The sequence below is a fragment of the Trachurus trachurus genome (assembly GCF_905171665.1).
Source record: "Trachurus trachurus genome assembly, chromosome: 1".
Classification (NCBI taxonomy): domain Eukaryota; kingdom Metazoa; phylum Chordata; class Actinopteri; order Carangiformes; family Carangidae; genus Trachurus; species Trachurus trachurus.
This window is the reverse complement of record NC_139891.1, coordinates 4,614,506-4,636,902: the sequence shown is the minus strand read 5'-3', so window position 1 is coordinate 4,636,902 and position 22,397 is coordinate 4,614,506. Positions and strand designations below refer to the sequence as shown.

The following is a 22,397-nucleotide window of genomic DNA, read 5'->3' as shown; positions in this document are numbered from 1 at the left end:
GGTTCACCAGTTTGTTCCTGAGCGGCCTCTGTGCCTCCCTCAGACTCACAGCTCTTTCCCTCTAAACAGGCTGGATCACACACGTCTGAGGTTGGGACAGTGACGTCGTGGACTTCATTTTCTGCCCTGTGTGTAAACAAACAATGTTATCATACTGTAACGGAGTCTCTATTGATTGTATGTGCACGTCTTCCAGTGTTTTTAAGACTGTAATTGAACTTTTCTTAGGTGTTTAGTGGAGCAGTGTACACAGTGGAAATGCACATATCCTAGACTGGAGATGTTGATTCATCAAGTCAACTTCTCATTAAAAGAGAAGTTTCAAATTAACTAAGTGGCACAGTGGTTAGCACTGTTGCCTTCCATCAAGAAGGTTCTGGGTTTTAATCCCCCGAGTCTTTCTTGGGGGACTTTGCATGTGGACATGGGTTCTCTAGGTGGTTTCATCCCACAGTCCAAAAACAACACAAAAACAACAACCTCTGAATTCCCTGTAGGTGTGAATGTGAGTGTGTTAGTTAGGGATGTCACAATTACTTGTTTTCACAATTAATCGTGGTATTAAAAGCCACAATTAATTAATCGTAAAGATTCATAAATACCGTCACCTTCCAAAAAAGATTATGTTGGAACCATATCGGCAGATGTGCGCCAAAATAAAGGAAAATGCACAAATACTGGTCTATTTATCTAATGTAACATTCAATTGGTAGGAATTTAAATGTTCGAGCGTCATTTGTAATAAATAAAAAAAAGACTAAAATTAACTTAAACATTTGGTATAGATGACAATTAATGACTTGATTATTTCAAACACTTCCCCTGGGGGATTAATAATTGGTCATATTTCAATAGATAGTTAAAATATTTTGTCTAAATAATTAGTAATGTAATTATATTTTGACTATATTTGATTTTACACAATAATAGTGTTGTGAAATTAATTAATGCATAATAATCGTGATAATGACAATAATCGTACCAAGAAAATCTATAATCGTGACATCCCTAGTGTGAGTTGTTTGTCTTTGTGTGTCGGCCCTGTGGTCGACCTGTGATTGGCTCCATCTCGTGATGGATGAATAAAATGAGCTCAACCTCAGTGACCATTCATGTGCCAGTTTTACTTTTTAAACCTCTAACTCTACTGTGAGCAAGTGTAATTAGTCTAACAGGATTGAAGTGCACATGAACCAACTTTAACAACACTTATTGTCATAAAGATGCAGAAATTAAAACGTTTATATTAAAGGTGTTTTTAACATGCAGAACAACATCCTGACCTGACCTGTTATCCCCTGCACTGAGACTCAACTGAAGTTTTGTCTCTGCTTCGCTCTGCTCTGTGATTGGGTCCACCGGGATGGATTGAGGTGATGATGGACAGAGGTGTGAGGATATAATCTCTTCCTGAGCCACGAGGTCAGCTGTGTTACTATCGTAAATCTGCTTCTCAACGCTCTCCACCTTGCTCTGCCCATTTTCACGCTTTTTTGTCTGTAAAAAATTGCTCCGCTCCTTCTCCGTCAGACCACACATGCCCATCCTTCGCTTTTTTTTGACAGGTAACCCTGCTTCTGTTTCCTTTGGGTTTTCCTTGACATCAGCCATGCCCACATTGGATGGATTTTCTTGGCTGGTGTCATGGTTTCTCTCTGAATTACACTGAGAGTTATCCTTTGCGTCTGGTTCCTTCTCCAATGCCAGTACGCAGGATCCATCAACCTCTTCAGAGACAACCCGCAGTTGATTGGTGCATGTTTCAGATGATGATCCGACACCTTCCTGTGGAGTTGTGACCTCCATCATGGTATTTTTGGTATCGTTATCAGTTTGTGCTCTAAAGCCCTCCAGCTCAGCATCATGACTAGAACCGGTGACAGCAGCGGTCTCCTCTTGCCCTTCAAAGGTTTTATTTGTCATATCTGTGAGATCCACATTTGTTTCTCCTGCGTGTCTGTCTTCTTTGGGATCATCTGGTCTCACTGCCTGATCCTGCTGATTTGAAATTATAGCACAATTCTGCAGAAGGACCTGAGGATGCTGTTGCAGTTTGCCAACCACTGCAGTATTATTTTCTGTCATGTTTTCCATGTCCTGACATTTAAAGAAGAGAATGGCTTGTCAGCTATTTTGCATTAATGTAATGAAACTGTGGGGTCCGTGTCAATCACCTAAATCACCTGTTGATGGAGAGTAGCCTGGATTTCCTCACTTGGACATTCCCTCTTCCTTGACCTAAGTGAGCGGGGCTGAGGTGGAGCTAAGCCATCTGGAAACAGGAGGGCCCACTAGGTTAAAGACTGTGATCTTACTCATCATTAACACTCAATCTGAGCTTATTACTGATAAAGTGAAACAACACAGTGTACACCAAACTCGAATTTGTCATTGAGTAAATCCATTGTGTGTGACAAAGGCATCTCCTTTACCACTGCTGTTGATCTTCCCTTTTCCTTTGGCCATCTCCTCCTCCTTTATAGGAAAAGTAACGTTAAATAAATAGGATAATTCATGTGAGAGATGTTACATAAAGCTAGGATAAATACCTTACTGTTCGCTGTGGTTGATGGTTAGCTTAAAAACAACTACCGGTATACAACAAAATGTATTAGCTAGCTACCATCAAAGAAGCTGCACTTAGCCTAACGTTACTCAACAAAGAAAGTTATGATAGAAGATATGACCCACATACTGACTTTAGTTGTTAAGGTTTAAATAACTAATTTGTGCTAATCACATTTATTTACAGTAACTTCGAGACAGTGAGACATTTCAAACTGTTTTCCCACGGTCATACGCCCACCTGTCACCTGAGCCGTCGACGCCAGTAACGTAACGACGTTACGTCCAGTTTTACGTCAGAACGGGGCGTATGTCGTCTAGCCGTAAAGTGCGATGTCCGTTGCCATTGGCGACTCAATATAGGAAGTAAATTCCACAGCCACGGCTTACCTTTATTGTTTTGACAGCTCTTAACTTTAACAGGAAAAAAAACACCGGTGTTAAAACATTAATCTGTCTTTTCTCACGTCGTTTCTGAGCGGCACTCGACTGAAGTAACAGACTCGACGAGCTGCAGCACTGACAGCACGGTACGTGAAGCTGACGAGGTAAATAAAACTCAACAGCCATGGGAACGGGCGATACATGTTGTTATAGCTTTGAGCTAACAGCTAAACAGGTGTGAAGGGAACAGGAGGCACCGACTCTAACGCAGTACTGTCGATTAACAGTCGTGTGTCGTCTCTCCTCTCATTTACCCCCGGGTCAACTTAAAGGTGGTAACAGTTAGGAGCCCATGAGTCGCAGTCGCAACCCCCCTCCCCGGGGTCAGGGGGCAGCGCGAGCCAAACAGGTAACGTTAACGCGTCGTGTCTGATAGTGAGATCTGTGACTGTGCTGAAGCTTGTGCCTGCCAACAACTGAGCCCGTCTGTTCCCCTGTCTGTTCCCCTGTCTGTGTCTCAGATGGGGCTGCTCCTCGACTTGTCTCCGGATGGAGGGATGGATGATGAGGGGAACGACGAAGAGCTGGAGGCAGAGCTGATGAACCTGATGGGTGGAGGAGGAGGAGGAGGAGGAGGGAGGTCACAAGGGAAGAGAGGTGAAGGAAAAGGTGAGACAGGCTATATAGTCGCAATTTTCTTTCCGGGTGAAAACCACAGTTTTGTGAGTATTCAAAATGTGATATTGTGTTAGAGATTTTGTTCCTTCTGTGATGTGTTTGTCTTTCTTTAGCCCCTGTCCATATGGCGGAAATAGAGCGGATGGCAGCTCTTTGCATGAAAGACATGGATGATGAAGAAGTAGGGGATGATGATTTGGACGATGAAGACCTGCTGGTAACACAATCACTCTCTCATTAACAAGTTGTCAGAAAATTCATTGGCAACTCCTTTTGCATGCCTGATTCTGAAGCCCAACCCTGATCTGTTTTATTCCACCTTTATATAACATGGCTTACCTGTCTGCATACATAGGCAGAGCTGAATGATGTTTTGGAGGATGAGGAGGAAGGCACTCCTGCTCCCACGCCTCCGGCTCAAACACCACCTGCTCCCAAAGTGAGCATCACATCCCACCCTGTTCCTCCCACTACTCCCAGTGGGGCAACTGGACTGGAGTCCAGCCTGTTGGAGCGTATTGAAATGTACACGACTGCCATTTCTAACGCCAAAGCTGCAGGAGAGACCAGTAAAGTTCGACGTTATGACCGCGGGCTAAAGGTAAAAGTGTTTTCATTTAAATCTTTCTAATCTAAAATGCACATTTGTTCTCTCTAATGTGGAAAACTTGTTCATCTCTTCTTCAAACCTAGACACTGCAGTCCATGTTAACGTCTGCCAAGAAAGGAAAACCAGTCAATGAGGAGGAAATGCCGCCCCCAGTTGCTCTTGGTGGAAATCCCAACGTCACGTCGGGGTCTGAACCAGTCAAGCAGCGAGAACTGCCAGAGCCAGTGCTGATGCCCTCTCCTCCCACCAATCAGAAACCTCTGAGGGAGGCCGCTCCACCAGCTCCTCCTGCTAAACCACTCCATCTGACCCCACCCCAAAAACCTACTGCTGCCATCACCCCAGACACACCCGCAATCTCTCCTCTCACTCCCAGCCAACCTAATGCACAGCACTCAGGTAAACGCACACATGATTCAGTATTCTGGTGACGCTCATTTAGCTTGATCTGTGCTGGATACTGGGTGACCAGTGGTAAGACGATGTATGCGAACCCTTTTGGAATAATCTGTATTTCTGAGAAGCACCGGCTGCATTTTGCTGGAAGATGTAAAGAGAACTCTAGTGTCATTAGTATTTAAGATATGTTTTGGGTTTTGATAAATACATTTATTTATTTCACAGCACAGGGACTAATATGCTTATTGATTTGTTTACATTTATTTTTTACAAAAAATAACAAGAAGCCACAACATATTTCTTTTCACGTCCATTCAGAGCTGAAACAGGCAGTGTTGTCCAGACAGAGGGAGTACAAGCTGGCTGCCATAGATGCCAAACAGACTGGAGACATTGAGCTGGCCAAACAACATTACCTCACTGCCAAGGTAACACAACCACTCAGCTTTATCATTTAGAAAAGTCATTTCCTGTAAGTATAACATATTTATAATGATTCTGGGAAGAACTGGATCATAATAATGTTGACCTCTGTTTTTGTAGAGGATGGACGTGCTGGTCGAGGCCGTGGACGGAGGCAAACCGGTAGACCTGAGCTCCTTACCCCCCCCTCCTGGTCAGTGCTGTCTTCAAAATGAATTCATGACATTTGATTTTTGACATTTGTTTTGCCTTCTCACACACAGTAGCTTTATTTTTCTCCCTCATGGACACTGGAGCTGGCAAAGTGTTAAAAATATATTCCACTCCAATACTAATCAGGTCGCTCTAGCACAGTCCAATACATTTACTGGCCGTCCAATTGAATGTCTCTGTGTGAAGTTTACAAGTTCTCCCTGTGCCTGTGTGGGTCCTGTACAGGCCAATGTGGTGAACTCTTGGTTGAGTGGTGATTCTAAATTATACATATGTGTGAATGTGAGTTTGACTGGATGTTTGTCTCTATACGTCGGTTCTGTGATGGACTGGTGAGCGGTGACCTGACCTGGGTGTAGGCCGCCATCACTCACTGTCAGCACTGCAGGGATTGGGTTCCAGTGCCCAATCTAACTCTGTAAAGACAATGGTTAGGTATAAGTAATTATATGGTCGGATGGCTGCACAAAATTAAAAGATTGTTTCTGATGCTGTTTCTTTGTGTACAACAGGCTGTGCGTTAGTGTGTCTTATTTCCTCTGCTTACCTGAGTTGATAAACATGTCCAACTCTCCACTGATGTCTTGTCATCTACAGGAGACGTAGTCGTGCAACGCTCTGCACCCACTCCTCCTCAGTCCTCCACCAAACCCGTGGCTCCTGCAGCTCCCGCGGCCCCTGCGCCCACCCAGGTGGCCACCGCAAGTAAGTCATTCCCAATTCCTTCAGACAAGTTAAAGAGGAACTAAGCAGGCTGTGCTATGCTACATTTTTACCTTAATTAAAAAGCTCCGGTGTAATTGTGATCGTTAACTACATGACTTGTAACTTATTACGAGTGACAACGGAGGCTCTCTGCCGACAGGAGCGTAACTAAAACAGCGGAAAAGCAAGCAGACTTGCATAGTTCCCCTTTAACAGGTTGCAAGTGTGTAGAAAAAAAGTGGACTTTTTCAAAATGGGTGTGTGTTTGTGTGCTCTCCAAAGACCTGCCTGCGCCCAGCAGCCTGGCTGAAGCCCTGCAGCAGAGGATGGACATTTACAAGTCAGCAGCAGAGGGAGCCAAGAGCAAAGGAGATGATCGTAAGGCCCGCATGCACCAGCGCATCGTCAAGGTAAATGCACCATCCACTTGCAATACAGCTGACACTGAAGAAGGTTTTCCAAAAAATATCAAACAAGGCAGTAACATATTTTCTATAATACAGATATCTGGGATGCACCATAAATACCTGACTGTGTGTTGCTGTGTTTGTGTATGTGTGACTTACTCCCCTAAATATCTGGTATGACTCACTTTACTTTGACTGGAAATACCCTCCTTTGCTTCGACTGTAACTACTACTGTTGCTCATTACACCGACCAGAATAACCCACAATAACGTCTGTGTTGTTCTCTGAGGAGCTTTGAATAGCACTGTGATAAAAACAAGAAACCTCTGAATGAACTTGCTTAGGCTGACACATGGTAACAGATAAAACAAAAACATGGAGATAAGATCATGATATGATAGTCGTAGGGCGTGTATATTACTTGGGCAGGAAGGGGAGCAAATAGATGGCATTGATTTCCATGCGGGAGCTGTGATTGTGTTGTTATTTTCAGTATTGTGTTGGTTATTTCTTAATTTTAAAGGGATATGCCAACATCTTTTTTTCTTGTCTTGCCTCACTCCCAAGTCCATGACAAGCAGATAGACACCATCCTTTCGACTGTGCGTGCAGTAACAAGGGAGATACGGGCAGAGCTGGTGCACCGCTAATTAGCTTAGCTCAAACGCTGGAAGTGTATAGGTAGTGTTAGCCTGCCTCCTACAGTACCTGAGCCGAAATCAGCAGTCAGAAGCTGATATCATTTTAGCTCTAAACTCTGTAAATATCACTTTATCGACATTTCAAACATTTTTAGGCAAGAAAGTACTAAGTAGCCGTTTTCAGCAGTGTGCCGTTAATTTGTCTAAATACCAGCTGTTTACAATTTTGTTCGAACGAATTCGGCGCTACTCAAGCTAGCCGTTGTGACCAACGTTCTTCCGGGTACTTTCACAAAATAAAACACCCGTTGCCCTTTACATACAGAAAACCATGACAGTAGAATTTGTGCTTTTACTTTGAAATAGGAAGCTAACCTACCCTCGATGTAGCTAGCTTGAACCAAAATGAACCGTCTTTGCTTGAACCCTCCGTTTTGACCGATCTCATCCCGTTAGCGGCATTTGACCGCTCAAGATGCCTTACCGGAGAGTTTTGTCAGCTCTGAGACGAAGATCGGCCCGCCGGTTTCCGTTTAGAGTTGCTGAAGAGTTTCTCTGATGACTTTAGGTGGAGGCAGGCTAACACTACCTATACACTTCCAGCGTTTGAGCTGAGCTAATTATCGGTGCGCCAGCTCTGCCCGTATCTCCCTAGTTACTGCACTCACAGTCGAAAGGATGGTGTCTATCTGCTGGTCATGAACTCGGGAGTGAGGCAAGACACGAAAAAAAAATGTTGGCGTATCCCTTTAAGATACTGTATGTGCAAGTATGTTTGAGAAGGGTGGGAATTAAAGACTGGGGTGATTGTGAGCTTGAAAGTAGGTTGTATGTGTTTTCCTATTAACATTGATGACAATACATTTCACAATAGATAAAAAATAAAACAACAGCATTGATTATATTAGTTAAAATCCCTCACTCTCACACAGTAACAGAATAATCAACCATCTCCTCCGCTTTTAACAGCAATACCAGGATGCCATCAGAGCTCATAAAGCTGGACGACCTGTCAACTTGTCTGATCTACCTGTGCCACCAGGTAACCTATGGAATCCAGGTGTGTCCGAGGATTTGTTTTCAGGATGCACTGTAAAGTTAATTTGTGTGTGTGTGTTGTTGTTGTTGCTCCTCCTCTAGGCTGTCCGCCACTTCAGGGCTCAGAGGGGGGTCAGCAGAACTTCATGGGTGTCCTGGAAACGGCTATGAAAATTGCTAATCAGGATGCAGACGCGGACGATGATGAAGACGATGATCCAACGGAGGCTGCCAAGGTTTGAAAAAAAAAGAGAAAAGGAATAAAAGCCCAACCAAATGGTCAAACTGTTGTTGTGCAGCCAAGGACTGCGATTGCCTTTGGGATAAACTTAGAAATAGATTATTGTGTGTCATGCCAGACTCTGTGACAGGTTACTCCTGGCCATTGCATTACTTTTGTGCTTGTGATTCAATATATGAATGCAGCAAATTAGAGAAACTGTATATGTGTGTTTTGACTATATTCAGGACGTTGCTGTGAAGTAGAAAGCCTCACAAATGTGTCCAGCTGTAGTTTTTAATAGGACAATACCACACTTAAAATTGTTCTATTCATTACATTTGTCTGATGATCCTGACCTCAGATTCTCTGTCTCTGTAGCCTGCGGTGCGTCCACCTGCTCAGAAAGCCAAGTCTCCAGCTCCGCAGGCCCCTGGAGGCTCCTCGGCTCTAAAACTGGGACCTAAAGGTGTGTTCAGTGTGGGTTTGTGCACGTGTGCTCCTGCCTGCCTACACATACAGGATGTGTCATAAGTGTTGAGAGTTACACAAGGCAGAGTTTCACTACTTTTTTTTTCTCTCTTAATTATCCTTGTAGCCCAGCAGCAAGTGGATTTCCTGTTGCTAAGGCGACAGGCATTTTTGCGTGCAGCATTGCGCTCCAAACAGATGAAGGTAAACTGTGGACTTTTTTTTTTTGTTCACCTTTCTTCTCTCTTTTTCTTTTTTTTTTCCTTTTTGTGAAGATTCCCTACTCTATTTGTATTTTTGTAGCTATCTTTACCGCAGCTGCTTGTCGTTTTTTTTTTTTTAAATTTTGAACAGATGTTGTGTTGCCGTGGTTTGACTGATTCACCTGCTGCTGTTTGGTTGTTTTGTAGGACATGACGGGTGCAGCGCAACACCTCAGACATGCCAAAGGACTGGACCCCATGATCACCGCTGCCAAGTCTGGCCTGCCTGTCGATATCACCAAGGTTATGATTCAATTCTCATGTGCCAATTAATAACATACGACAGGACACAGAGCACATTTGTATGTGTGTGCTTTGACAATGCAGGAGCAGGTGAATACACATAAAATGTGACAGAAATAGGAGATAGGGAGGAAGGGAGGAAACATGCAATGAATTCAAAACACCTTTGTATTCATCATGGTTTCACCTGTGTGTGTGTGTGAGAGAGAAAAAGAGAGTGACTGTGAGTGAGGCTTCCTGCATATTCTCAGCATCATTCCTCTACACATATTTCATATGGCTGCCACGTATCCCATATGACATTGTTTCATTTTGCAGCACATTTATTCATCTTCATAAAACCCATGTATTTCTCTCTGACTCAACCCCACAGTGTAATTACAAGAATATTATGCCGGTGCCTCTGTTAGTTTGTCTTCTTGTCAGTCAGTGGGATATCACACACGCCAAGAAACAGATATTCATGATTTTGAAGTGAACAGAGTGGCAGATAGGAAACAGATGACCAGTTGATTAGATTTTAGTGGAAGTTGGGGCTGAAGGTCTTAAAAAACGTTTGCAGGGTAAAAAAAAAAATCAATTTATCTTTTAATTGAGGTTGTTGAATAGTCACTGTGTGTCTTGGCAGAACAGCAAGTTGGAGATCTGGTTAGCTTTAGGAGTTGGAGCTCTCTGAGTGCTGCCGTGTTCTTGTTTTATGTCTCAGATTTTTTTAAATGTGCCTGTGCCATTTGTCTTCTTCCTGACAGATTCCCAGCACCCCAGTGGGTGAGGAGGATTATTCGTTGTCTCGTTCCCGAACCTCTCCTCTCTCCCCTCGCTCCAGTGAACAGTACCATGGTCTCATGGATCTTTTACGGAAGCAGCATGAGGTCAGGGAAATGCACATTTTTTCGTCCTAGATCTTGCTGTTCATAGACAGATAGATCGGCTTACACCGATGTTGCTGAAATACAATAGATGTGATTGTGGCTTTAAAGCATGCTCGTCACCTTTCTTGTTGTGCAGCTTTCTAAATAGACATGTTTCAAATGACATTTGACCTTCATCTTATTATCTTTTGTGTTTTTTCTTACCCACACCCTCTTCTGTTCTGTATCTCCACTGACAGAAATGTTTGGACTGCTCTCAGAAGTTCACACAGATGGGCAGTGTGGCCGAGGCTCTGAAGTAAGAGACATTTTCCATTTGTGTGTGCAGGCATCTGCAGGCATGGTGGAATTACAGTAACACCTACCCCTTTTCTTTTGGCTGAGTTTGAGATGGAAACAAGTGTAACTGAATTATAACAATGTTACTTATTTTCTCATGATGAAAGCATGGGAGACACTGGACCAGTCAATGAGAAATGCAGTCAAAAACAGCGAGAAATCAATTTCACAAAAGCAAAAAGAAAGAAAGAAAAAGAGAGAGGGGGATGATAGATAGAAAGAGGTAGATGGATAGAGATAGAGAGGGAAAGAAAGAAAGAAGTTAAAATACAGATGAAGGGGGTAGAAGAAAGAAAGAAAGAAAGAAAGAAAGAAGAAAAAGAGAGAAAAAAGAGACAGAGGGTTTGAAAGAAAGAAAGAAATAGAGGGGGATAGATAGATAGATAGATAGATAGATAGATAGATAGATAGATAGATAGATAGATAGAAAGAAAGAAAGAAAGAAAGAAAGAAAGAAAGAAAGAAAGAAAGAAAAAGAGAGAGGGGGATGATAGATAGAAAGAGGTAGATGGATAGAGATAGAGAGGGAAAGAAAGAAAGAAGTTAAAATACAGATGAAGGGGGTAGAAGAAAGAAAGAAAGAAAGAAAGAAAGAAAGAAGAAAAAGAGAGAAAAAAGAGACAGAGGGTTTGAAAGAAAGAAAGAAATAGAGGGGGATAGATAGATAGATAGATAGATAGATAGATAGATAGATAGATAGATAGATAGATAGATAGATAGATAGATAGATAGATAGATAGATAGATAGATAGATAGATAGATAGATAGATAGATAGATAGATAGATAGATAGATGTTTGTGTTGCACCAGATATGATATTTCAGAAATAAACCCATCTGACCTCAGTGTGAGATCTCAGATAATGTATCTTTGTTTCAACAGGTTTGAGAAGCTGCTTGAGGAGTGTGTGAAGAGCATAGAGATCCTTAAGAACGCCCACGCCAAAGGCCACCCAGTCCCCAAGTGCCACACAGAGGAGAGGACCCTCAACACTGTCAAGTCAGCAACAGATTCATAACATGTGTTTTCTTTCATAATGTTCATCATTGTTAGTGTTAATTTGAGCAGCGTGTGCCTCCCCGGGACAGAAAGGACTGAAATCAGCACTGATTAGTGAAGCTACAGTAGTGCAGGACGTCTGTGGCAGTCTGTGTCTGTCACTTCATCTCAACTTTTGGTGACACATCTTGACATCTATTTGCTGGATTTGCCATGACAGTTGGTTAAGTCAATATCGGGTCAAATTTTTATTTGTGCAGTAGTATTTATTTACACCCCTTTAGACAGTGTTTACACACCTAGAAGGGCTATCGGTGCTTCGTCTTGTTTATCAGTAAATGATCAATAGATAGCGAAGTTTGTTTTTTACTTACTGTAAATGGTAGAAGAACCAACAACATTTGTCTGAGGTGGAGAAGTTGTTGTATAAATAAAAACAGAGGGGAGCAATGAGGAGACCATCACCTTCCTCAAATACTTAATGAAACCAACAGAAATATCTTGTTTCCATCACGTTTTCTGTGTTGAGCTCTAACTGGTGCTTTTTTTGAATCATGTCATCTTTTTGTGCTCCTCCCTCTGCAGTTGTTTAATTGCTCACACACATTATGTAGATTTTTGTTTACCTGCACCCAATGGGCAACTGCTAAAATCTAGCAGTAGTGGAGCCTTTTACTTGTGTTTATGGAAGAGCGTCATCAATAAATCTGTTGTGTTTGATGTGTGGGCAAAGATTAGAATAGTATTTGAGTAAGTGTTTGCCTTTATATTTATGTTTCTTAGTAAATGAAGAACCACAAAAAAAATGTTTTATTTATTTTACTTTATTTAAAAAGTAAAATGTTAAGATCAGGACCTCTATTATAAATGTTTGGCCATGATAAAACTGAGAATATCCACTAATATATCTTTATTTGATTTTTTAGAATTTAAAGATTAATAGATTTGCCAGGAAGAAAATCTAGAGAATACTGATTCTTTTTTTTAAAGTATATTTTTTTGGGCATTTATGCCTTTATGGATAGTACAGTTGAGACAGACAGGAAACGGGGAGGCAGAAAGAGGGGGGATGACATGCTCTATACATAGGGCGCCCGCTCTAACCACTACACCACACGCCTTGAGAATACTGATTCTGCTTGTCAATGTTCTACCCCAACAATAATCGATCAATAGATCAAATGAGTGATCAAAATGTTTATTTCATTGTCATTCTAGGAAACCACAGCTTTCTTTTATATGTAATTCTCCACACCGCATCAATTGTTTAAGTGTGAAAACCACTTTTTTAGACAACAAAAGGATTGCTTTCTCTGACTCGAGATGAGTCAGAGTGACTCACCGTGACTCACTCTGGCTCAGGTCCAGGATCAGCGAGCTAACAGCTAGGTGACTCTGGCAGTGACTCATTCAACAGCCAGAGTTGTTTGGCTCTCAGAGTCGCTGACTGGTTTGTGTCAGTCTTGATGCCGACTGAGCGATCCTGACTCCTGTCTTTGTTCTGCAGGAGCAACTCCAGCCTGGCGCTGAACGACCTGATGCTGTACATAATCAGAGGCATCAACCTACCGGCTCCCTCAGGTAGGCAAGTCTTAAATAATCAGCAATGTGTCAAATGTATATTTATTCTGCATTCACACCCTTCCTCTCCGCCTTCAGGTGTCTCACCTAACGACCTGGATGCGAGTGTGAAATTTGAGTTCCCTTTTCCCAGTGCGGTAGGAATCTCTCTCACTCAGTAGAGATTACGGATGGTTTCACTCTGTTTATATCTAGCTGTGTGATAATTAATCTGTGTGTGTGTGTGTGTAGGAGGAGGCTCAGAGGGACAAAACCAGCACAGTGAAAAACACCAGCAGCCCAGAGTTTAAAGAGCAATTCAAACTCAACATCAACCGTAACCATCGAGGCTTCAAGCGAGTCGTCCAGTCCAAAGGCATCAAGTTTGAAATCACCCACAAGGGGTAAAAAACCCAACTTCTCTGAGGACATATATGCAGAAGTTTCCCCATTCATCTGCTTGATTGATGCTGCAGATTGATCTCATATCTGTTGATCATCAGTTGTATATTCTCCTGTGTGTGTGTGTTTACAGAGGCTTGTTTAAGACCGACAAAGTGGTGGGCACAGCTCAGCTGAAGCTTGAGCCTCTGGAGAACCACTGTGAGTTTAGAGAGATCATAGAGGTAAGTGTTGGTAACATGAAAACACACATGCATAGACACATGTAGGGGCCAGGGGCGTAGCACCCAATTCTGGGCCCTGTACACTCGTAATGTCAGTGGGCCCCTATCCATGGCAGTGCACGAAGCGCAGAGTTGTTTTTGAAGTAAATTTATACAAAGCCGCCAAAGCGCGTTTCCTTCGGGGGCAGTTTTTCGGCAAGCAATCTCTTTTCGGCACTATACTGGCTTTGAATTTACCTCAAAAACAACTCGTAACGTTCCGTTATTATCTCATATCATATCTCTGCCGATCTAAAAATAGCTTGCACCAACAATTAAAGGTAACAAACCTACTCCTAAAACTATAGGGATTATGGCAATGGGCCAGTTTGCCAAAATGTTGAAATATCCCTTTAATATCCCCTAATTCTGCCTTCTTTTTTTTTCTTTCCGCTCTTTCTTTTTCTGATACCCCGATTTATGTTTTTTGGGTGGCATGACGAAAGCTAGCCTCATTCAATCTGGGCTCACTGACGTTACACTTGTCGCTGGCCACTGTCTATGGGTGGACTAAACCATTTTACGCCTCCAAGAGGGGGCCCCCAGAATGTCCAATATGTTGGGAGGACTTTGACACGGAGTTATCAATATATTTGAAATAAGTTATGACACCAATTAATTGGGGGGCCCAATTCATTCGAAATAAAAACAACAAACAAAAAAATTAATTATTTCAGGATTTTCATGGGCCCTCTCCCTACTCTGGCCCTGGGTAGTCAGGTCCCCTTTTCCCCCCACTACCACGCCCATGTGTAGGGGACACTCTGTCTAACTGTGTGTGTTTGTTTCATAGGTGATGGATGGACGTAAGTCCACAGGTGGCAAGTTGGAGGTGAGGGTGAAGATCAGAGAGCCAATAACAGGAGTCGATCTCCAGCCAGTCACAGAGAAGTGGTTGGTGCTCGAACCTGTGTCCCCACTTTCTCCTCCAGAGAGACAAAAGGATCGGGTAAGCAGAGTTTACTGGTTGCCTGACACTCATGGCAGCAGACAGTGTAAGGAAACCAAAGTAGAACAAAAGCCTGTATGTGTCATAAAAGTTTCAGCTGGAGAGGTCACGTTTTTACGTCTGACCTTGTTGTGTGATGCCATCCTAACACTTCGATAGTCTTTCAATTTCAGAAGGTCAGTAAGCTCTGGGTGAAGAGCTCGTCAGACCGTGGAACAGTGGCTGAAAAAGATTTAGCGCTAAAGTGAAGTAATCCTAAAAACGAAATAACACAAAGCACAACTGAAACAGACAACTTGACGTACACCAAGCTTACACTGTAGAGATGACGGGAGGTAAAAACATTGCTCTATACAGGGTTTACATCTTTAAAGGGATAGTTCACCCAAAATTCAAATTTCACTCATTTTCTACTCACCCTCATGTGGACTAAGGGTTGGGAGAAGTTTCAGAGTCCTCGTGCCTTCTCTGAGTTACAGCGGGGCTCGGCGCAGCACTGCATGTCCATATGACGGTTGCGAACGGACACCACTTTTCTTCGTCCAAAAAGACACACCAAAAAACATCCAAATACCTCCATAGTGCTCGTCTGTAATGTCCCTCTTGTATTGAAGCCCCAACACGAGAAATTGTTCCAAAAAAAATTAAATAAGTATATGTTTTAAGCTTGTTTGTAGCGGACGCTCCCAGTGTTGCTCTGCCGGAATCTCGCGCGATTTGCGGAGCCGTGAACTGGGTGTCAATGCAAATCGCGCGAGATTTGCACAGACACAGGCAAAGCAGTGAACTGAGACACTGGGAGCTTCCGCTACAAACAACCTTAAAACCTATACTTATTTAATTTTTTTCGGAACAATTTCTCATGTTGGGGCTTCAATACAAGAGGGACATTACAGACGAGCACTATGTAGGTATTTGGATGTTTTTGGTGTGTCTTTTTGGACGAAGAAAAGTGAGCTCCGTTCACAGTCGTTATATGGACATGCAGTGCTGCACGGAGCCCCGCTGTAACTCAGAGAAGGCACGGAGGACTCTGAAACTTCTCCCAGCCCTTAGTCGACATGAGGGTGAGTAGATAATGAGAAATTTGAATTTTGGGTGAACTATCCCTTTAACCCTTCTCATAGTAATACTTGAAACAGACAGAAATATATATATGTTTCCGTCATGATTTCTACTTTGTTTTCCACCTGTTGTGGTTTGTTTGGCACTTTTTTTTTGTCATTTACTTTTTTATTGATTTTTGATTTGGTATATATACGTAAACAAACAAACAAGTAATATTCTCAGCAAATATTTATCTTTGTTCCTCCACTCCAGTTCCTCTAGATCTACCAGATACAACAAATTGAAACATAAAGTTATTTTTGTTGGAAACACAGTCTCTAGAATGTGTGAGGAATGAGCACCACCAATACCGGTAGTTAGTGGATGAAAAGATGTATCGAGTTTGATTTTCTGCTGTTGATTCTCTGCGAGATTTGTTCAAATTTGTGCGAGCAGTGGAAGTGGACCAGCAGCATTTAGATGACAACCTTCTGACAGCAGGGTTTTTACCCCAACTTGTAGTCAGTGTGAACATCTGTGACAGTTTTAAACCTCTCTGGTGATTTTGTGCGACGCATCATTCAAGACGCGTCGTACAAAATAGTTTGTTTCCAGCGTAACCTGAGCTGCTGCCCTTGGATTAATATACATCACCCTGCAGCGTCTGTTTGCAAAACCTGCTCATGCAGAAGAGAAAAACAATAAGGCAAGACTGAATGTGCCGGATCACTTAAATCTCTCTGAATTGTCTGTTTGTGTGTGTTTGAATCAGGCCCCGTCCCCTCGGTCCAGACCCAGACATGACCCTAACCCCAACACTAAACCCAGACCTGAAGCGAGCAGCAGGAGCAGTCACCCCAACAACTCTCCTCCACAGTACAAACTCCACAGCTTCAGCCTCCTCAACTATGACAGGGAGCGGGCGGAGAGAAAGGTATTTGTGTGTGTGTGTGTGTGTGTGTGTGTGGTCAAAAGCCATCATCTGCAACATCCCGTTGTCTAATACCGGTAGCAACCTGAAGACAGAGAGATCTTGCCAGTCAGTCACCGCGCGCCGTGTCTCTCAGATTGCAGAGTACAAAAAGAATCGTCGGGATCCTCCGTCTGACCTGGTCCATCAACACAGAGAGGTCGTACACAGACTGCAGTGGCAGAAAGCACAGCTGGAGAGAGCCTCTCCTGCTCTGCTGACAGGTAACACACACACACACACACACAAGCAGAACACACACCTGTATGTACTTTACTAACAACATATCCCTCCATTATGTGTAGAATATGAAAATGTACTGCGGCGCTTCTGCCAAGGACTTTCTGAGTCGGTGAAGAAATACTCCACCCAAGGCAACAGAGTGAGTGCAGGGTCACTGTTGCTGTTCACTTCAGAGTGTGTGTGTGTGTGTGTGTGTGTTCTTGAATAAAATAATCATTCTTTTTTTTTTTTATAGGATGCTGCCAAGGATGCACTGGGCAGGTTGAAGATGGTAGAGAGTGAGGTAAGTGCTGCCAGTGAAAACAACGTTTCATCATCTTCATGTATGTGCAGACACAGTTGTACCACATGTCCCCGTCTCCTCTTTCTCTCCATGCTTCAGCTGGAATCGCTAAAAAGGAAACGGACCGGATAAGAGGAGAAAAAAGCAGCAGAGACTTGGCTGAAGCACTGTTATATCGTCTCTCTCCTGTCTCGTGCGTCTACTCTACTCATAACACAAACACTACAGTTGATACCTTATTATAGCAACATTTAGCACGACGCTGCGCTGCGCTGCTCATGCCCATGACAGCTGCATGAACCAACCTGCTAATTCTGTCAATTTGCTCATATACTTGTGAGAATAAAAACCTGAGAACTACAAAGGGACACAAATTAAATCAGGCAGTGAGATGTGTTAAAGAGCTGAGGGAGAGGCAGGATTATTTGCACTTAAACCAGAGAAGCACTACAGAACAGTTTCTGAAGTACGTCATTACAGACCTTACCTGTTCTCTGTTAATTACTTTTTATACTTCCGTCTTTCCTTTGCGAGTTGTTAATCTGAAAGAGGACTCAGCATTTTACATTTGACACCAGCTCAGAGGGTCTTTTGGTGTCCATTGATGTGTGTATGTGTGTGTGCACTTGCCCTGAAGTGTGTTTAACCAATGGACTGAGGTGTTTTTAACCCCTTTTCCCATATTTTATGTGTGTAATGAGCTTAATCTAATCTGTCTGCTCCAGTGTTCCCAGATTACAGTAATCTGCTCCGTTTGGAGTGGTGTGATATGGGAATAAAAAAAAAAAACAGGGCTACAGCCTACATCCCATAATGAGGGATTAGTGTTTGTGTCACCAAGGAGACGACTAGATCAGACGTAGAGTCGCCTTTGGGGCTGGGGAGAGGGGGTGTTAACAGCGTGCCATGAAAGTGGTGGAGGCTTAAAGCCGCGCTAAAGGATTGCTGCTGCGTCTTCTTCTTCATCAGCTGTTTCTTCTTCATCTTCACTTTCCTCCCTCTAATTCCATTGCATACAGTATGTTCAGAGATTATTCAGTCCTGAGTAATGTGCTGCTCCACATGGATTTTCTTTAAACTCTAGCACGATATTAAGTTCACTGAGCTGTCGATTTAGAAAACAATTAGCGGCTGCTGCGTCACCGCTCTGTGCCGTTTCCCACTGATTTTGCCCTTTTTTACAAAAACAGCCTCTGTCCCGCTCCGGTGGCAGCGCAGCAGATGCTGAATATTTCTGCCCCACAGGTAGACAAATCCAGTATCTGTCAGTAAGGCTGGGTAATTGCTCATTTCTGTGTCTGCTCCCCCATAGACATCCCTGTCATACACACCGCCTTCGCATTCGCTTCCACACTGCACCTTTATTTTTACTGTAAAGTGATGGGGATCTGGCAAAACTTTGTCAGACGTAGATTCCAGCTGACACAGGCAGATACGTTGAAATTAGTTGTTAACGTCAACAAAACAGTAATTGTACAAATGTGTCATGTTTCCGTCATGTTCTTCGCTCTGGACGGATGTTTCCTCCTCCGTGTATCTGACAACCTGTGACACCCCACGACAGATTCTGTTGATCCACATTGATTCCATGCAGCCAGGATGTAGCAGACTCCTTTAAATGAGCCTTACTCTATGTTTATGTTTGACTCTTTCATGGGGATGATGATGTCTTCACACTCCACTAATAGTTTTTCGGTCACGTGACGGAACAGAGAGTCATGTGTTTGCCTTAATCCACCCTCCGCATCACTCCATTAGCAAATAATCCTGGTTAAAGTTGACCTGATATGGCTCCGTGGGCTGCATCATTTAATGTCAGCAGAGGATATCTTCCCACTCCATATAAAGCATGGTGCATCATGGTGGACAGAGCAGACAAATCTCTGATTATAGTGACAGAAAACTTAGACACTTTAAAGATCATACCTCTGTGTTTGCAGTTATTACCATCTTAACCTCTGGTCACGTACACATAAACATTTGCACAGCGTCAGGTTTTTGGATTTAGTTTTCTCACTCTCCCTGGCAGCCATTGGTTTCCACTAATTCCCATACGTAATGAAAAAACATTTAGCAGACTCGTGAAACTTGTTTGAGTTTCAGCCAAATATTAAGTTGTCATGACTGACTGGGTTATGCAATTCAGGCAAAAGCAAATTTCACTGGTCTAGTAATTACTTTTCCCTCTGCATTGGAAATGAATGGAAAACAAGGAACAAAAGGTTTGGGGCTGAAACTCACAATTATTTTAATTACTGATAATCTTTCCATTATTTCCTGGTTGATTAAAAAACTAGAAAACAGGGGGAAAGGTAATAGAAATGTTTTGTAGCCCACAACTTCCTAAAACCCAAAGCAGCAGCTTTACGTCGAGTGTTTTGTCCCACTACTAGTCCAAACCCCAGAGATGTTTAGTTTACTCTCACATAAAACAGTGAAAAGCAGCACAGACTAACAATTTAGAAGCTGACACTTTGGCAGTTTTGTAATTAGGTCAAAGTGAATATTAAAACAATGAAGTGATTTCAGATGTTCAAAAACAATCTCAAACTTCTAAAATGGCAACATGGTTTGGAAATAGATGAGCTGTGATGTGAAGTTATGTGATCTGGGCTAAAACATGTCAAACCACTGGCATCATTGTACTTATAAAGTAAATGTGGTTCTGATTTTTAGTGGAGTGACGACTGACAGCTCTGTTTCAACAGCACCACAACTAAAACACAATCAGCGAATAAAAGCTGTTTGTTTCAGTCCAATAACACTTAAAGTTTAAAAAAGGGTTCACCCCCAAACACACACACACACTCCTGCCACATCACCCCACTGCTCAACTAACCTTGTGGCCTCTGAGGCCGTCATGTTCTCATGGCAACGAGCTCATCAGCATGCAGTGTGGTAGTTGGACGGTCAGGTCCGGGCAGAGGGACATATTGTTAAAGTTTGTCCTGCTGGTGACTCACAATCCTTTCCCCCCACACACTCCTCATTGTTTTTTTTTGTTTTTTTTTTAGTACTTTGTTTGGTGTCTGTTTTTTCACCCTACTCTAATCTGGTAATATGACTACACTCCATTATAAAGAAAGAAAAGGTTTGGTGGATTGTTTATCATTATTGTTAATATGTCTGTGTTTTTATCAGCTCTAGTAAATGTATTCATGTGGGCTTGGGAGGATGCTAGTGTTGAACCTATGAGGCTTATTTTTTTAATCTGTTATGTCATCTAAGGGCAATCAGTATAAGTGTAATATGTATATACAGTAAATATACAGCATATACACTCTGTCTCTATTTTCAAGTGTAAATCGATGATTTGTGCAACTTAAAGGGATAGTTCAACATTTTGGCAAATTGGCCCATTGCCATAATTGCTATAGTCATAGCAGTAGGTTCGTTACCTTTAATTGTAGGTGTAAGCTATTTTTAGTACAGCGGAGCGCAGCAGCAGGCTGCTCAGAGCTACGCTATGGAGGCTAAGGGAATTTCTTGGTTTCCCTCATCAAACTCATCAAATACAAAATCCCAAAACTCCACAGCGCTTTTGTAGACAAGTTGTGAGCTGCACAACCACCACGCTATGAGATAATGACGGAACGATACGAAACGGAGCCGTTTTCGAGGTAAATTCATACAAAACCGCTGATGCGCGTTGCGTTCAGGGACAGTTTTTCAGCAAGCAGTCTCCGTATTTACCCTGTATTTACCTCGAAAACGGCTCCGTTTCGTATCGTTCCGTCATTATCTCATAGCGTGGTGGTTGTGCAGGTCACAACTTGTCTACAAAAGCGCTGTGGAGTTTTGGGATGTTGAATTTGATGAGTTTAATGAGGGAAACCAAGAAATTCCATTAGCCTCCATAGCGTAGCTCTGAGCAGCCAGCTGCTGCGCTCCGCCGTACTGAAAATAGCTTACACCTACAATTAAAGGTAATGAACCTACTGCTATGACTATAGCGATTATGGCAATGGGCCAATTTGCCAAAATGTTGAACTATCCCTTTAAATGGGAATGTATCAAAGCCTGGTTGTTCAGGCTCCAGTATCTTATGTATGAGGTCGGTATTAACATGAATAAAGTTGTAACAGCTCTGACTTTGTGTCATTGACTCATTGTTCAACATGTTGGCTCAACACAGAAACTACTCAACATGTTCATATCAGCTTGGTACTTTTTTGATTGATTGTACATGGTACCTTTATTAAAATAAATCAATCACATTATTCATCCATATTTCTCACTAACAGTGTGTGTGTGTCCCAATTCCTGATTATTTATTTCTTACTTTTATTCATTATTATTAATCAATAGGCGTAGTGTTTTAAGTAGTTTTAGGGGGGGCTCACCAATTTTGTTGCCCAGTTGTGTGCAATAACAATAAAGACTATTATATTCTGTTCAAAAGACGTATTTTATCATGCAAAGTTAAAATAAAACATTAAATCATAACAATTCTTCTGTATTTTCTCACCTACAAATATTCACACTTCCCTGCAGTTCTGCATTATTATTTTAAAGAGTGATAATTAGGAGTAGTATATTAGAATGTAAAATAATGGTTTAGCAATAGTCCTACTTCATGTCATTTATTCACACCTACAGCAGTGTTTATGGGTGGGGGAGGGGGTGGGGGGGGGGGGGGGGGTAAAGTGTGTGTCAACTACAGACAACAGTAAAGAACAATCAACCCCAGGACAGAAATAGAGGTCGGTATTAACGTGAATAAAGTTGTAACAGCTCTGAGTTTGTGTCATTGGCTCATTGTTCAACATGTTGGCTCAACACAGAAAACATAGTAGCCTACTCAACATATTCCTATCAGCTTGGTACTTTTTTTGATTGATTTATTTATTTATTTTAAAGGGACCATGTACTACAAAATCATGCATAAACTTACAAATGTACATCTACAGCCTTTTGGCAGGTCACAATCAAAACTTTCTGTTTGGGATCATCTTGTGTATTTTACCCAAATCTACACAAAAAAGGGGACCATTTCTCACAATATTCATCCACTAACAGTGTGTGTGTGTGTGTGTGTGTGTGTGTGTGTGTGTGTGTGTGTGTGTGTGTGTGTCCCAATTCCTGATTATTTATTTCTCATTTTTATTAATTATTATTTATTATCAATAGGCTGTTTTTAAGTAGTTTTAAGTGCACTGGGGGGGAGGCCTCACCAATTTTGTTGCCCAGTTGTGTGCAATAACAATAA

The 22,397-nt window shown here is 42.3% G+C and overlaps 1 protein-coding gene and 1 long non-coding RNA gene across 2 annotated transcripts in view; one reads left to right on the top strand and one right to left on the bottom strand.

The window, feature by feature from the left end:
* Positions 1-22,397, bottom strand: part of LOC310990425 — a 167,479-nt gene that overhangs the window by 89,687 nt on the left and 55,395 nt on the right. The window lies entirely within an intron of this gene.
* Positions 2,914-20,512, top strand: cc2d1a (coiled-coil and C2 domain containing 1A). The gene is made up of 28 exons (XM_083980038.1): positions 2,914-3,113; positions 3,282-3,358; positions 3,471-3,618; positions 3,741-3,844; positions 3,983-4,228; positions 4,321-4,636; positions 4,955-5,064; positions 5,180-5,252; positions 5,870-5,977; positions 6,260-6,387; positions 7,996-8,068; positions 8,167-8,300; positions 8,666-8,753; positions 8,883-8,959; positions 9,166-9,261; positions 10,011-10,133; positions 10,373-10,431; positions 11,355-11,471; positions 12,979-13,052; positions 13,131-13,189; positions 13,284-13,435; positions 13,567-13,657; positions 14,490-14,645; positions 16,465-16,626; positions 16,760-16,886; positions 16,968-17,044; positions 17,141-17,188; positions 17,288-20,512. Exons 2-28 carry the CDS (start codon positions 3,302-3,304, stop codon positions 17,318-17,320), a joined length of 3,036 nt encoding a protein of 1,011 aa, XP_083836164.1. The 5' UTR covers positions 2,914-3,113; positions 3,282-3,301; the 3' UTR covers positions 17,321-20,512.

Bases quoted from the DNA above. Each gene is read 5' to 3' on its own strand.
- cc2d1a (XM_083980038.1), top strand. From the start codon at position 3,302: ATGAGTCGCAGTCGCAACCCCCCTCCCCGGGGTCAGGGGGCAGCGCGA. The intron at 3,845-3,982 runs GTAACACAATCA...CTGCATACATAG, and splicing joins TGGACGATGAAGACCTGCTG to GCAGAGCTGAATGATGTTTT. The intron at 5,065-5,179 runs GTAACACAACCA...CTGTTTTTGTAG, and splicing joins AACATTACCTCACTGCCAAG to AGGATGGACGTGCTGGTCGA.